Consider the following 14,773-nt stretch of genomic DNA (forward strand, 5'->3'; position numbering starts at 1 on the left):
AAAAAAAGATCATCCTCAAGAAATTTAAAAACTGGAGGTTCCAGACAAGCACATGCATAATGGCAATACAAGGCAGAATGTGGAGAGAGCATCTTTAAGAGAAGAACGAACAAAGATTTGGGGGTTAAAGGTGACATCCAGATGGCAGGACACGGAAATGCTACCTGTGAAGGGATCTACCTGGGCTTTGATGGCAGATAGAACTTCTTTGGAAAGGAGGGAGGGTAAACACCTTCTAGACAGAAGCAAAAGCACCAGGTAAGGTGGAGATTGGAAGCTGGAGGAACATTTGGTCACAACCAGTGTGTCCAGATGGGGGGTGTGCAGGACAGCAGGGAGGTAGGAGGGTGCCTCCTTCCCTCCGTGGACCACCTGATGCAGGTTGGCCATAGGGCCAGTGCTGATTCCCATTTCCAACCTCACACCTGCCTTTCCGAGGGGAGAGCGTTGTCATTTTACAGCTAGTGACAGGCAGCGCCAGGATTTGTCCCTAGGTCTCTCTGGCACCAAAGCTCTTCCCCTTCATCCTGGCAGGAAAGATATTGAGACCAAAGAGAGCCCTTGACCTTGTGCTAGAGTGCAGATGCAGTGCACAGGCGAGGGGCATCCACAAGGGGCATGGGAGCTGGAACTAGGGAGAGCGTGAGGTGGTGGCAGTTTTGCTCTAGAAGGAAGAGAGCATGGGGTGAGGCGACCTGTTAGGAAACCTTTGTAGGGGATTGGGCACGAAGTTCTCAGATCGGGGCAGCAGGGATGGAAGAGAGACCAGCATGAGAGGCATCCTTCTAGGAGCTTCAGAGTAATTGAATTTGGGGCACAAATGAGGGGCAGGAGGTAGAGATATCACTGAGGTTTCAGGAACATGAGAGATAGGAGGAGATGCTGGTTCTAGGGAGAGAGGATGAATTAGTTTGGGACATACAAAAAAGTCACCCCTTAAATATTACCTAAATATTGATTCCCTACTCTCTTCCTCCTTCATTTGTCCTGCACCTTTTAATCTGCCATGCGGGAAAAGCATTTATGCAACAATGCAACTCATGCTACCGTCACTGACCAGGCACCAGCCACGAACCAGGCACAGGAGTAGGCGCCTGTTGCCAAGGAATCCCCCCTCTAGTGGGGAGGTTGGAGTGAGTGCTTTGATAGACCCGAGGGCTGGGGAGGCGCTCCACGTGGGCGGTGAGTCTTCTTTCTGCACACGTGGAGCAGGGCACAGGCCTCTCGTAGACAGGGCTTCTGAGATGGTGGAGCATAGAGACCCAGGAAAAGCACCAAGGTGTTCCTCCATTCTGCCGCGTCCTTATTGTATCAGGGTGACGCCAGTGGAGGCAGAAAGGACCTGAAGTCTTTCTGGCATCACATACTACAGAGGCCTCATGTAGCAAGCGTTCTCTGGTCGCCAAGTACCCGCTTACAGGAGGCCCGGGTCCCACTGAGACAGAACTGAGCAGGAGGGGTCTTTAAAACTCTAGCAGGGCAGCATTTCAGCCTGCTGGAGGAGATCCATTTTCTAAAGCTCTGCTCCCTGGGAGGGCAGAGAACCTCTCTACAGATGGGGAGGCCGCTGTCCCCCGGAGTGGCCATGGTGCTCCAGGCTCCTGACAAGAGCAGGCACTCCTAGCCTTTCTTAGTGACAGGAGGCCCCTCAGGCAGCCGCCTTGGACTCGAGGGCCAGGTGGGGGCAGGCAGCACCAGGTAGGTGCTGAGGCCTGAGGCCCGCTGTCTCAGGGCCTCCCTCTCTGTGCTCTATCTTCCAGCCTCAAGCCCGTCTCCGGACGGGCAGGACGCCCGGCGGCCAAGGAGCAGGAACCCCTCCACTTGGTCCGTGGAGGATGTGGTCTGGTTCGTGAAAGACGCAGACCCACAGGCTCTGGGCCCCCACGTGGAGCTCTTCCGGAAGCATGTATGCGCAGTGGTGGGCCTGGGGGGTAGGGGGTCAGGGAGCTGTGGGGGTTGGGGGGGTTCTGCACGATGCCCTGGGGTCACCACTCAAGGAGGCCAGGTGGAACCACAGGTTCCTCAGAGCAGAACAACTACCTCGCTTTGTTTTTAAGGGATGTTTGTCCCATCTGTTCCCTCACTTTGGCCTTTATCAGGAGTGCTGGTTTTCCTGCCCATCCATCCGTCTGTCTGTGCACTCAACAGACATTTCCAGCACACCTACAACATGCCAGCAAACGAACAGTGCCTGTTCCTAAGCTGCTTTGAGGATTAAATGAGAAAATGCACATAAAGTGTTCCGCACAGTGCCTGGCTCGTAGATTAGCAGGTATTTGTATAATTATTTAGGAGATTCTAAAATATATGAAGATGGTACATTTTTTGGAAAAGGTCATTATTAGTGCTTTACCTGCCAAGCTTACTGTGTCAGTTCTCAATTGTTCCTGTAACCAGTTACCACAAACATAGTAGCTTAAAACCACAAGTTTATTATCTTACAGTTCCATGGGTCGGAAGTCTGACGGGGGTCTCACTGGGCTAAGACCAAGGTGTTGGTAGGGCTGACATTCTTTCTGGAAGCTCTACGGAGAATTCATTTCCTTGCCTTTGCAGCACTGAGATCCACCCTTATTCTTGGCTCCCACCTCCCTATCCTCATCCTCAAAGCCGACACCATCAAGCTGGGTCCCTCTCAGGCTGCCAGCTCTCTGGTTCTTCTGGTTTCTTCTTCCACTCCTAAGGACCCTGTGATTGCATCGTCTCCCTCCCTCCCCAATAATCCAGGACACTCTTCCTATTTTAAAGGCAGCCGGTTAGTAGCCTTAATTCCATCTGCAGCCTTAATTCCCCTTTGCCAGGGAACCTAACATAGTCACAGGTTTCAGGGATTAGGATGTAGACATCTCGTGGGGAGGAGAGGGAGCATTCTTCTGTCTGCCAGAGTTACCATTATTTTTTCCTCCCTGTCCTTCATTTTATTTGAACTAAAGATCATAGAGATCATACACTGAGACCTGGGGAGGACCATCATATAACCCAACTCTCATATTTTAGTAGGGATATACTTGACCTCAGCTACCAGTGGGGCCTTGAGAGCAAGGACCACAGAGGGGTTACATTTAGACAGATCTGAGTGGGAGGACTCTGGCTCCCTTCCAGCATGACAGGAGGCAGCGGAAGTCCAGGAGGTGGGGTAAAGAGAGAACATTCAGCAGTGAGCCCCCTGGGAGGGCCCACAGATGAGCTTTGCCCACTCCACCATTTTACCAAGGACGTGGAGAGTGAGGGGCATGGAGTAGGTGCTTCCTCAGTGCTGGCCGGGTAGCCGGCTGGATGGAGGAAGGAGTCCTGTACTGTGCCTCCTCTCCCTACCTCAGCACCCAAAGTCTCTACCTTTGTCTCTAGTAATCTGAAAATAGCACTATAGGAGAAGGAGGAAACCCAGCCTTACTAAGTTTGTGAATTCAACATGCAATCTGAAGGGTTACCATTTTCAGAGACAAATGAGAGCAATATCAGGACTTCGAAGGATTGGCATTCCCTTAGTAATCATTTGTGCTAAACCCTCGGATGAAGCAGGTGCATTATTTAGTGATATGCCACCTAGCATTATTGACAGGGCCAAAAAACACCTGAAATCCCTTATAGAGTGTCATTAGCAATTTGGAAGTCAGCTAAAGGCAGGTGAGCTTCCCAAGAAAGGAAACCAGAGATTAGGATGATGGATGGAAGTCAGGGCCTTATACCAGCACCTGGAATGAAAAGGTAACCACTAGTTTCAGGCTCTAATGGGATGATACTTTATCTCAGTCACTCCAAGCTGCTGTAACAAAGTACCATAGACTGACTGGCTTATGAACAACAGTAATTTATTTCTCAGTTCTGGAGGCTGGAAGTCCAAGATCAGGTTGCCATCAAGGTCGGCTTTTGGTGAGAGCCCTTTTCCAGGTTGCGGGCTGCCATCTTCTCATTGCATGAGGACACTAATTCCATTCACGAGGGCTCCACCCTCATGACCTAATTACTTCCCAAAGTCCCACCTCCAAATACCATCTCTTGGGGGTTAGGATTGCAACATAGGAATTTGGGGAGGGGGGAGGGGAGGGGACACATTTAGTCCGTGGAACACTTCTTGCTCCTTTAGCCCTAGATTGGATAAAGAGATAAACATATGTGGGATATTGGGAATATGGCAGGGATTATGTTAGATTCCTTCAGTCAGGAGAGAGCAGGAATATGAAAGTTCCAGTGCATCACATGACCCCAGGGAGACTATGGGAAGAGGAGCACATAGTATTTGTAGGCTGTCATTTATTTTTTTTTAAGATCTTGCCTTGGGACTAAGAGAATGTGCATCTGAGTAAATCCATATCCCTTACTTTATTCCCTGACCATACTCTAACCCTGGCCTCTATTTGATTACTTTGACCACCTTCTGGGTTTTCTTTTTTCTGATCCTTTTCCACCAGGAGATTGATGGCAATGCCCTCTTGTTGCTGAAGAGTGACATGATCATGAAATACTTGGGCCTGAAGCTGGGACCTGCGCTGAAACTCTGCTACCATATTGATAAACTGAAGCAAGCCAAGTTCTGAAGGTGTTTAAAAGATAGAAGCAAAATCCAGGCAACAGATCTCCAGATCATTGTCTGCCTTATCAACATTAGTCACCATCACAAAGGTTTTCTTCTGAAAATGAACAGCCACAAAGACTTGGTCTTTTTATAAAAGTCATGCATCTTGACCTTTTAAAAAATTTAACATGGTCCCTTTGAAAGGTTCTTCTGTGTTAATGATTTGCCAAAAAATTACAAAAAAAGCCTATTATTGTTAACGTTCCTGGTAGGTTGGTTGCTCTTAGGGTAGGTACTGTTTGTATAATGAGAGTGTGGGGAACTGAATGCTGTCACCCTAGGAGGACCCTGGAGACTTCCAAGGATGTGAAAAGAACTTTTGTCTCTGCAGGCTCTGCAGGGACACCCACTGTAGCACCACCTGTTTTTAACGCTGATCATTGTGAGCCTTGCTTAATTCAGCTCTGGAAGCTGTCTTCTGAGGAGAAATGCCTCACCTTGCACTATCTGGAAAACTTGAATTCTTTTGCTCTCCAAAAGAGAAGAAAAAAAAAATTTTTTTTTCTATTCCTAGTTAGCTGAAGTACTGTGTTGCCCCACTAGAGGGCAGACTGCTAATGTAATTTCAGGCCCCTGACCGCAGGAGCCTGACACTGAGTACCCAGCGGATGGATTAGGGCTTCTGTGACCAAGATTTAGCCTACGCAGACACAGGGAATTTATTCCACAGTCAGTACCACAGATTGCAACTTGGGAAGAAACCGTCTTTTAGAAGGTGCTAGTTCACATCCAATCATTATTGACTGACTGAAATGCACAAGCAGCAAAGGCAAGAATTTGGAAGCACGTTCTTCCCAGATGGGGCTGTGGCGTTCCTTCCCTTCCAGAGTCCTTACTGAGGTGTCGATGTATTGGCACGCGAGAGTCTTAGTGACGTTTAGCCACGGTGTTCCTTTAAAAAAGCAGAAAGATGTCTCAACTAAGCTTTGAAATGGGAGAGTGCTGACTTCTAGTTACATCGTGGGATTACATAGTTGTGTCTTTGGCTAATTTTAATAATAATAGCATGTACACAGACATGCTATTATTGGGTTTAAGTTAATTTACAAATAGGTTTTCCTTTCTCATCACGGAGAAATAGAAAAAAATTGACTTCTACCCCTTTGCAGCTCTGTCCAGGGAAGGACAGTGAATCCACAACTCACAAGGCAGAAGGGCAGCCTTGTCTCCATTCTTCTTTTTATCCTTTTCCTTTCTCTCTTTCCCTGTCTCTTTTTTTCTTCCTCTCTCACCGAATAGGAAACATATCTTCAAAATGACTTTGTCTTTGCCTCAGGCATATCCACTTCCTTAAAAAGCATCCGTAGTGTTGGCCATGAGGAGGTAAATACTAGACTTCGTGATCTGTGGGGAGGGGGCGTGATCAATGGCAACTTGGGGCCTCCCTTGGCCCAAACGCAAATCAGAAAAGGCACACACTGTCTTTGGGATGCAGCCTGGACGGGGGTCCTGGCCGGGGAGGGGAGCAGGGCGGGGTTGCAGCCTTCTCACCCCTCCATCAGGAGCCGATGTGCAGGACGAGACCTGTACAAGGGCAGCCCTGAGTAGGTTTGGGTACTGATCCTCTATAAATCAGTTAGAACTTGGATGAGGCTCATAAGAAACATTCCAGGCCATGCTCTCAGACCCACTTTGTTGAGTGGTATTTGAGAAAGCACATCAGAGCAAAATCCTTTTTAGACACACAAATGGTGGCTGACTTAAAGCGTGACAGAGAAGGGATGGAGCAGAATGTCTTAAAACTGCCCACGAAACCAAGCTTGAGTTGCCAGGCTGTGGAAGAGCTGAATGTCTGTTGGTCCCGGCACCTGACAAAACTACCCTGAATCGGGCCTTGGGACAGCATCTTCAAGATTTTGAAGCAATAAATTGACTTTGTCCCCCAAAGTTTGTTAATCATGAAGTGCTCACTGTTGGTCTGGGGTTAGAAAGTCTCCCCCCAGAATCCGTGGATAGTGTATATATTCAGAATGGCCAGGGTGAAAACGGTGAGATCCAGAAAATCCCACAACAACCCATGTTCCTCACTCCACCATTTTTGCTCAGTCCTCTGAAACTTGTGGTGCCTCTTCCATCAACCTACACCTCATCTATAGAGACTTTCAAAATTTTCTACTGTTCTCAGTAGTGCCTCCCTCGATCTGAAAACATCAATGTTGGTGCCACCAAATCAAAATCATCTGCAAACAATGTCAAGGAGATATTGGGAGTAGTTTTTAGGGGAGAGAGATTTTCCCATCTCAAGTCTAGTAGAAAACTGGATCCATGTGCATGTGGAACTGCTCTCACAGAGGTGCTATCTTATTTTGCATTAAACTTTAAGCAGGACAGATTGCTGAAGCCATGATATTTAAGGTTTGACTTTTTAAAAGTCTCATTACTCTTAAAATGAATGCTGCCACACCAGAGAATAACCCAGGGAGGGGATTCTTCCTTGCTGTTTTTGCACTGAAATGCAATTAGCCGACCCAATTATTGTCGCAATACTGCAATTATAATTAATTTTCACCCCTTTCAAAAATCTTGTCAAACCAGGCAGCTAAATAGCTTAGCAAATGTAAAACATGCCAGGCCATCTCCTCGAAACGGACCTTACAGAGTCAGGCCATGTGTGTCACTCTTGTCCAAATGGCAGCTTATTTGGGGTCCTTGAGCTTATACAGATGTGGCACTTGTCATTCCATGGCAGCAGCTCTGCTTCGGGTTGTGGTGAATAATGATATAGTTTTGCATAATTTCGAATTCGAGTGTGTGTGTGTGTGTGTGTGTGTGTTCATGTTCCAAACATTTCCCATTACACTTGTCTGTTGAACACTTAAAAAAAAGTCTAGAGACAGTTCTCTTGCCTGAGGCCTTTTAAATATTTTATGAGGCACATAATTCCCCTTGTGAAGACTTCAGGTAAAAGGTGTGTCTTTCTTCTGTGTGTGTGTGTGTGTGTGTGTGTGTGTGTGTGTGTGTGTGTTTCCTGACACAATAGTGGGAAGAGCCTTTGACAGTGGCTGGGAGTGTGTATGCTTTTGCATTTGCTTGGTTTCTGATGCCTTCCCAGCTCTGTAGCACTGAGGCCGAACACACTCTAGGCTGTCACTGCCAGGCATCCCCTCTAAGGCCAGCAGGGCGCGCCCTGGAGGCAGCTGGGGTTCTGGGCCTGGCCCGTCAGCGCTGACGGGAAGCGCCAGGCCAGCCCAGGCTCTGCTCTGCGCCACTGAGGGGACAGGCCTCGCCAGGGAGCCCACTGGTCAGGGAACACTGTCTTGAGCACCTGGTACAGCGCCCGCCGGAGCTGCGCACACTCCCATCACTTCCCTTCAGCAGGGCCACCTTGTTTTTTTCTTTACAGCAGGATAAAGGAGTGGGGAGCTCCGCAGGAGAACCAAATAGGATATTCAGATACACTGGGGAGGAATACTGAGCTGAGGTTGGTGTGCGTGGAAAGGAAACAGTGAGGAAGCGAAGACAAAAATAATTGTCTTAGGAAGACGATAAGAGAGTACCTCTTCTAACAGGCCCAGTCCCTTTAAGCTACAATAGCCTATTTTTGTATTTATGTGCTATATGGAATATTTCTTTTTTTTTTTAATTAAAATTGTTTGTTATTACTTTCTGAGATTGTTTTAAAAGAATTGTGTCATAGCTCTGAAGATGATTGGAAATGCCCCGAAGTGACCAGGGACTGGGATTTAGTCATTGTCAGAAGGTCTTGAAAGTCAGAGATACTCTGCTTTCTTTCTAAAGAACGAGCCAGGTTGCCACATGCGAGAGCAGGAGGTGAGTGCTGTGTGACGTTTGCTCTGCCTTGGTGCTTTTTCAGCGCTTCTCCGATGGGCTTAGAGGAGGAAGAAGAGATGGGACTCATTTTTTTTTCCCTTAAACCCAGATAAGACAGGCGATTGGGAAGGAGGAGATGATTTTCAAAACCGTGGTGTTTTGCTAAGGAGAGGGGTGAACACCTGTCAGTGGGCGCGGTTTATTTTTTGCTACAAACACACTCCAAGAACTGGGTAGCCGCCCAGCCCTGCTGTGGTCTCGGCAAGTGCCATCATCCCTGTGGCAGGAGAAGACGATGCTGAGGAGCCCGGCCGAGAGCCCAGCAGACGGGCAGCCGTCTAGAGGCACAAACAGTCCGGTTCTTCTCTTGCCGTGTCGCCTCAGTGGCTACTGTCACAGGACTCCCGGCCGTGTTGCCCTGGGAAGAGGGCCGGGAGCCTCAGCTTCCAGGGTGCCCTTCCTTCCAACCGTTATCCTCATCGAAGATGATTCCTTCACGGACCATTGGAAGCTGGATTTTGGGAAATCTAGCATTTACTTGAAAGAGAATCGTCCTTATTTATTGCCACCAGTTAAATATTATGGAAACATGTCTGCTAACAATTTGCTTTCTGTAATTTGTTCTCATGCTAATAAGCAACAGCTGGGACACTTCCTGTGGTACATTCCTTGGTGGTTACAGTGGTATTATCACACATGGACGTCACCAAATCGCTGTACTGGAGAAGAACGCTTGCTCCGGCTCTCCCCGGCTGCAGGAAATTCCCCTAACTCAGAGGCAGTTCTGGGCAAAAGCATGTTTTTGGAGGAAGATTTGCTTTCCTTTGCTCCCTGCTTTCCTGGAGCCCCAGACATGCGCTCTTCAATCCCACCTAGAGAGTCGGGGACTCTCATGCTCAGCATCGAGCTTGACTTCCTCCAGAGGAAAAACAGCAAGCGGAGCTGAAGAATGACACCTTCCTCCAGGCCAGCGCGCTGCACCCAGAGTTGATATGGGGCGTAAGAGGGGTGGAGGTGCACCTGAGAGCCAAGAGCTGCTCCGCAGTCCAGTAAGTAATGACAGCACACAGGGTGAGCATCTTTCCGTCCGAAGGCTCTAAGTGTACCACTCAGACTGGTTCTGGGCTGCCAGCCACCCTTCTCTGCTCTGTAGCTTGACTGCATGACCTAAACTCTCACGCTGATTCCACGTATGAGATGCTTGTTGTAAACACCGACACAGACGTCTTCTGTTGGATCCTACTTTGGAACACAACCAAAGCCTTGCTTCTCCAAACAGCTCTCTATGAAACGGCAGACCCTCACTGGGTGTCATTTAACAGTAAGCATGTGTGACCGGAGGCTACCTCCATCATAAACGTAGCATCCTCAAACCTCAGGCGGGCTCTACCTCCCCATCCAGAGCTGGAACGCCTTCCCCACAGCCCTGAGAAATGGCTCTGCCTGACCACTTCCCATTAGGGGGAGTTGACTCCCATAGGAAGTGGCTTATTTCTCTGTTGGACAGCTCTGGTGGTGAAAATGTTATTTCTCAGGGAGACGCAGATGTCTGTGAATCAGACACAGACGTTTGAGATGAAGCCAACTCTGCAATCTTTCTCTTTTTTAACAGAGCTTGTCCATGCAGTAACCACACCTATAATACAAATTGACATCGGCACTACATTAGCGTAGAGGAGCAGACAAGGTATACGAGTGTGGGACTCAGGTCACGGCCGTCAGATTCATCAGCCTTGTCATGAAAAACGATCAAAATTCTTGTGGCCTCACACACACACACAAAAAGCGTGTCCTGGGAGAATCTTTAGTGTAGTTGTAAATCTGGCTGTGGTCACACATGTGAGTTACGAAAGCTTGCATGAAGAAATCTGTAAGTCCACGTGCCTCATTAACTGGAAAAGACGCTACGAGACGTGGAGGCCCTGTCTCTTAACTGTACTCACTGGTAATATAATAAACTAAGCAAGCCTTAGTTTAGACAAAAACAAGTTATAATTGATGGTAGAAAAGTAAACATGGTCTGTTGTGAATTTATGCAAGAGGTATACAGCTTATGAGGCCAAGCCCAAGCAGATTTCGTGCTTGTGTGTACATGCCCCCAGTGAGTGTGTGTTTGTGAGTTAGTGTGATAAGAGGTGGGAATCGGGGAAGGTTTGAGAAGGGGTTGCAAAGGGAGCTTTTGCTTTCTAGAGCATTCTTATTTAGAAGAACTATCTAGCAATGGTTTAGAAATCAGATCCCAGAGTAAACATAACATGGAGTTTATGTAGTTTGCTTAGATACAATTCTGGATTATGGGGCACATTCTCTAGGAAAATAGTTAAATCCTGGTCCTGGGAAAAAGTGGCTACTCATATCCAGCAGCTTGCACAGCAACCCCTGCCAAACATGGTAAAAGGCACCTCATTAATATTCATGGGCTGAATGAATGAATGTTTAACGAGTTCCTGTATTTTATTCAAAAAGCCACTAGTTTCTTTTCAGACCCCATATCTTGACTGAAAGGAGAAGCGCCGAAGGGACAGGCCAAAAGAAGAGATGAGGCCTTTCGTTTCCTCTGCTTCCCCTGCAGAGCTCAAGGAGGTCAACCCCCCAGACACCGATTTGCATTTCATTCCCCTTTTTGTCTTAGGAGCTCACGTTCTGATTGGCCTCGTGTTCCACTGCAAGCACCAGAGAATAACAATAGATCCGTTACAGCTTTACTTCTAAGACATCTTTTCCATTTCCTTCTCAATCCACGATGCCTCTCAGCAGTGAGTAGGGTTTCCGTGGGCTGGTTAAGCGCTCACGGACAGTTAGAGCCTCCAGGAGGCAGAGAGCATCTCCCCTGAGCCGTGCATTCCCAGTACCTTGCTCAGCTTGGAGAGGGCAGGTCAGTGGAGCCGGGCCTTCCCCACGAGGCACTCTGCCATCCTACTGGCGGTGCTCCAGGCGGGAGGGTGCAGCCCACAGGACAAGGGCAGGAGACAACCTTCTTTTCACCCTTTCCCCATCTCTACCCTTGAGAGCACGTTTGGAGCCATCGGGGGCTTCTCCTTTTTTCCCGAAAGGTTACATAGGAGCATTGAGAATAGAATGATGTGACTGATTTTTTTTTCCACAACCACACCAAAACTTAGAGTGTTTCACCTTCAAAGAAAAATCACCTCAAAAGCCTAAACACGTGTTCCGAGGATGTTGTCATCGCTCAGAATACCTCTAGTGCATCTCCTTTGGGGTCATCTTTAGAAGCCAGAACGCGTTCTTTTCAAAGTGGAAAGCCCATCATCACCACTTGAGGGTGGATTCCTTTTTTCTTTTTTGGGGGGCGGGGGAAGTCAAAGGCACTGGGGTCATGTCTGGTGTGCAGCACAAGTAATCTACTTGAGATGTAAAACGATGTGTCTTCACACGCATGAGTCTGTCTTTTCCTTGTGTGTTTCCTTTCTGGGTGCAGATGGGTTGAGCAATAACAGCCACCGTTCGCTGGAATAGATTAGGCAAGTGTCAGTATAAGAGGCTGCAATGCAGACACTGGTTTGAAGGGCAACGTCACTTGGAGGAACATCCAACGTGCTCATTTTAAAGCTCATTTACAGTTTGTTGCTGTATCTTTAGGCATCGTAAGCTGAGGATATTGTGAGTGTACCTAGAACCCTAGAAGAGCAGAGGAATTGGGAGGAAGGAGCCTTAGGGGACAGCTGGACAGCTCACCTCGGGGGTAAAACCTTCTCCACACCACTTCCCACTGGTTACACACCATTTGGCGGCAGAGTATGGTGCAGTGCAAAGAAACAAGCTCCGGGAGTTACCGCCCCACCCCCAACTCCTCATCTGGAAACGGAGGGGCATCCAGATAACTTTCAAAGGCACTTATAGCTCAGTTCCTTTCAGCAAAGGCCGGTGGGGCTGTTGACTCCTTGGTCTTCTGTTCTATGATTTCTAGCTTCTGTCTCTCCTCCTGTCTGACCTCGTCTAGATGTTTCCTTATCCTCTTCTCTTACTGGCCCGTAGCTCCTCCTCAAAGCCACGGAAGCATCACTTTGCTATCCTTTCTCATTCTTTCTTCCTGCCTCTGTGTTTCTTTCGTTTGCTCTTTTCCGTTTTTCTCCATTCCATGAGCTCCAATGCCTTGTAGAAAGGAGAGGGGGTGGAGAGAGAGATAAAGGATTAGCAGCCTCCCATCGTTCCCTGCCGACAGCATTCCTAGGCTCTGTCATGCTTCCGGCCCGATCTCCGCTTGTTCGTTCCATTCCTCCAGGTCCCGCCCTCTCAGTCCGTCCTTGAGTTCAGGAACAAGAGTCCTGTCCCTTTTGATTGCTTCATTCTGTGACTGGCTCTGATGTCTCGCTCCTAGGCCTCATCAACCTTCCACAAGCGAAGGCCTCAATGCTCACGCCACCAGGTGTCCCTCCTCACTCGAGCCCAAAGGTCAAGAGTCCGGTGACCTGGAGCCGATGTGACATACCTCTTCAGAAGCAGGAGTTGTTTCTCCCAGCCGTGCCGGCTCCTGCAATCTGCATGGGGTCACTCTGCCCTCCAGTAGCAATTCTGATCATTCCACAGTTTTTGGTTTTTCTTTTCTTTTCTTTGTAAACTGGTTTTATTAATTTAAATTCTTTTGTTTATAATTATTTTTTTATCGGCATACGGTTGATTTACAATCTTGTGTTTGTTTCAGGTGTACAGCACAGTGAGTCAGTTAACACATATCCACTCTTCCTTAGGTTCTATTCCCATATAAGTCATTACAGGGTATTGAGTAGACTTCCCTGTGCTATACAGTTGGTTTTTCTTAGTTATCTGTTTTATTTGTAGCAGTGTGTCCATGGTTCTTTACCGAACATGTAGCTTTGTCCAGATCCGCTGAGCACTGACTATGCCTCTCAGTGACCAAGCCAGACCAGTGTCTCAGTTTAAACAAAGAGGGCCCACTGGGGTCAAAGATGAGGCACCACGGCCCACATCAGAAGCACTTCTGGGGTGAGGGTTTGTCTTTAGGCATTTACAAGTCTGCTGAGATGTTTGCAATATTAAGCGGCTTGTGTCTGGGTCGGGGAAGGTGAAGACATAGTTCCCAAAGGAAAATGTGGTTTAGAGGAGGGCGAAAGGCAGCAGAGTTCTGGAACGAGGATGCTAGGTTCCCGGCCTTTATTCAGCACCATCGCACCCCCTCAAGGTCTTTCTAGAAGTCAAACTTGCTTCCTCCACAGGAACTGAAAGTGTTTCTGCCCAAGTGCGAGAGAGTTTGGAGGACTTGGATTTCTTTCATTCTCCACTGTGTTCTAAGCCACAATACTTAATTTTCTCTCATCTTCCAGCTATATCTTTGATCACATCAGGATTCAAAAAATGAACACGTCTCATCCTCCAGAAATTTTGGAACAGCCATTGTTTTATACAGCATATATTTTCATTTTATTGTTATTGGTTGATTAGATTGTTTCTCTCCTGTATATATGTAGCAGTGATTTTATTAATATAAAGATTTTATACTATAACTACATTTGTAGACAAATTTACTTTTTATTCTATACACACCGGAAAATTAAATAGATGAAATAAAGTCATTTCATCATAATTGTATTCTGTTGCGATTTTTTCTTCACATTAACGGTGAAAATTGTTCGGTGCCATTGTAACATCATGAAGTATCATGAGGCCAAAAGGTTTGTGTTTTACTGGCTATGGTGGGCTGTGATTATCTGACAAGGCTCTCGCTAAGTAAGGAGGAATTCTGAGTATGTGGAAATCCATGTGTGCTAAGCTCCAGAGGTTTAATGGTGATAACTGAAATATTGTGCCTTTTGTTTTATAAGTTGAGGGGTTTATCTTCAGATTCTTTCTTTCAACTCAGCCTTAATTTCATGTTTCCACCTCTTTATTCTACGTCTTGACCCCAATATGCCCACACAGGAGACTCTGCTGTCTCTCCACCTGGGAGGCTGGCAGCCGCGCGCTTTCCCTGGTTACGTTCTGTCTTTAAGGTACGTCATTGCCTCATCTCGGTAAGAGAGAAAGAGGGTTGACTACATCCCTTTTCTCTACCTAGACGTTCTCCCCTCCCTTCAAATGAGAGATTGTAAAAGGCTGCAGGTGCACACGTATTCACGTGTGTGCTTATGATCAGGTGTGGGGACTTGAGACAAAGATCCTCCAGTGAAAGTCTTTGTCTCATTTGCTTGTGCTGAAGCACGTGAGCAAGAAGGGTCCAGTGTGTGTGCTGCAGATACTGCACTTCCTTGACAATCCATTGTGCTCTCACTTTTTATGGACAGAAGGTAACTCTGGAACATCTCTTCAGCTCCCTGCTTGATTTAGAAGTGCTCAAGGAACGTGGAGCTTCGATTAGGAACTGTGTAGTTTTGGGGTCTGACTTTTATTTTTTTAAATACTAATGAATCTAATTTTGCAGACCAGAAATCAGTGAATAGGACTCATTGT

At 47.4% G+C, this 14,773-nt stretch overlaps 1 protein-coding gene across 5 annotated transcripts in view; it reads left to right on the plus strand.

Moving 5' to 3' along the window:
• Window positions 1–13,862, plus strand: part of SCML4 (Scm polycomb group protein like 4) — a 65,717-nt gene extending 51,855 nt beyond the window's left edge. For all 5 annotated transcript variants that reach the window (XM_057739640.1, XM_057739643.1, XM_057739644.1 and 2 more), the window contains 2 exons: window positions 1,761–1,906; window positions 4,413–13,862. In XM_057739640.1, coding sequence (XP_057595623.1) covers window positions 1,761–1,906; window positions 4,413–4,538 — 272 coding nt within the window. In that variant the 3' untranslated portion in view covers window positions 4,539–13,862. The remainder of the gene's footprint in view (window positions 1–1,760; window positions 1,907–4,412) is intronic.
• Window positions 13,863–14,773: the final 911 nt, after the last annotated feature.

The sequence above is a fragment of the Hippopotamus amphibius genome, chromosome 6, assembly GCF_030028045.1.
Source record: "Hippopotamus amphibius kiboko isolate mHipAmp2 chromosome 6, mHipAmp2.hap2, whole genome shotgun sequence".
NCBI classification, from domain to species: Eukaryota; Metazoa; Chordata; class Mammalia; order Artiodactyla; family Hippopotamidae; genus Hippopotamus; species Hippopotamus amphibius.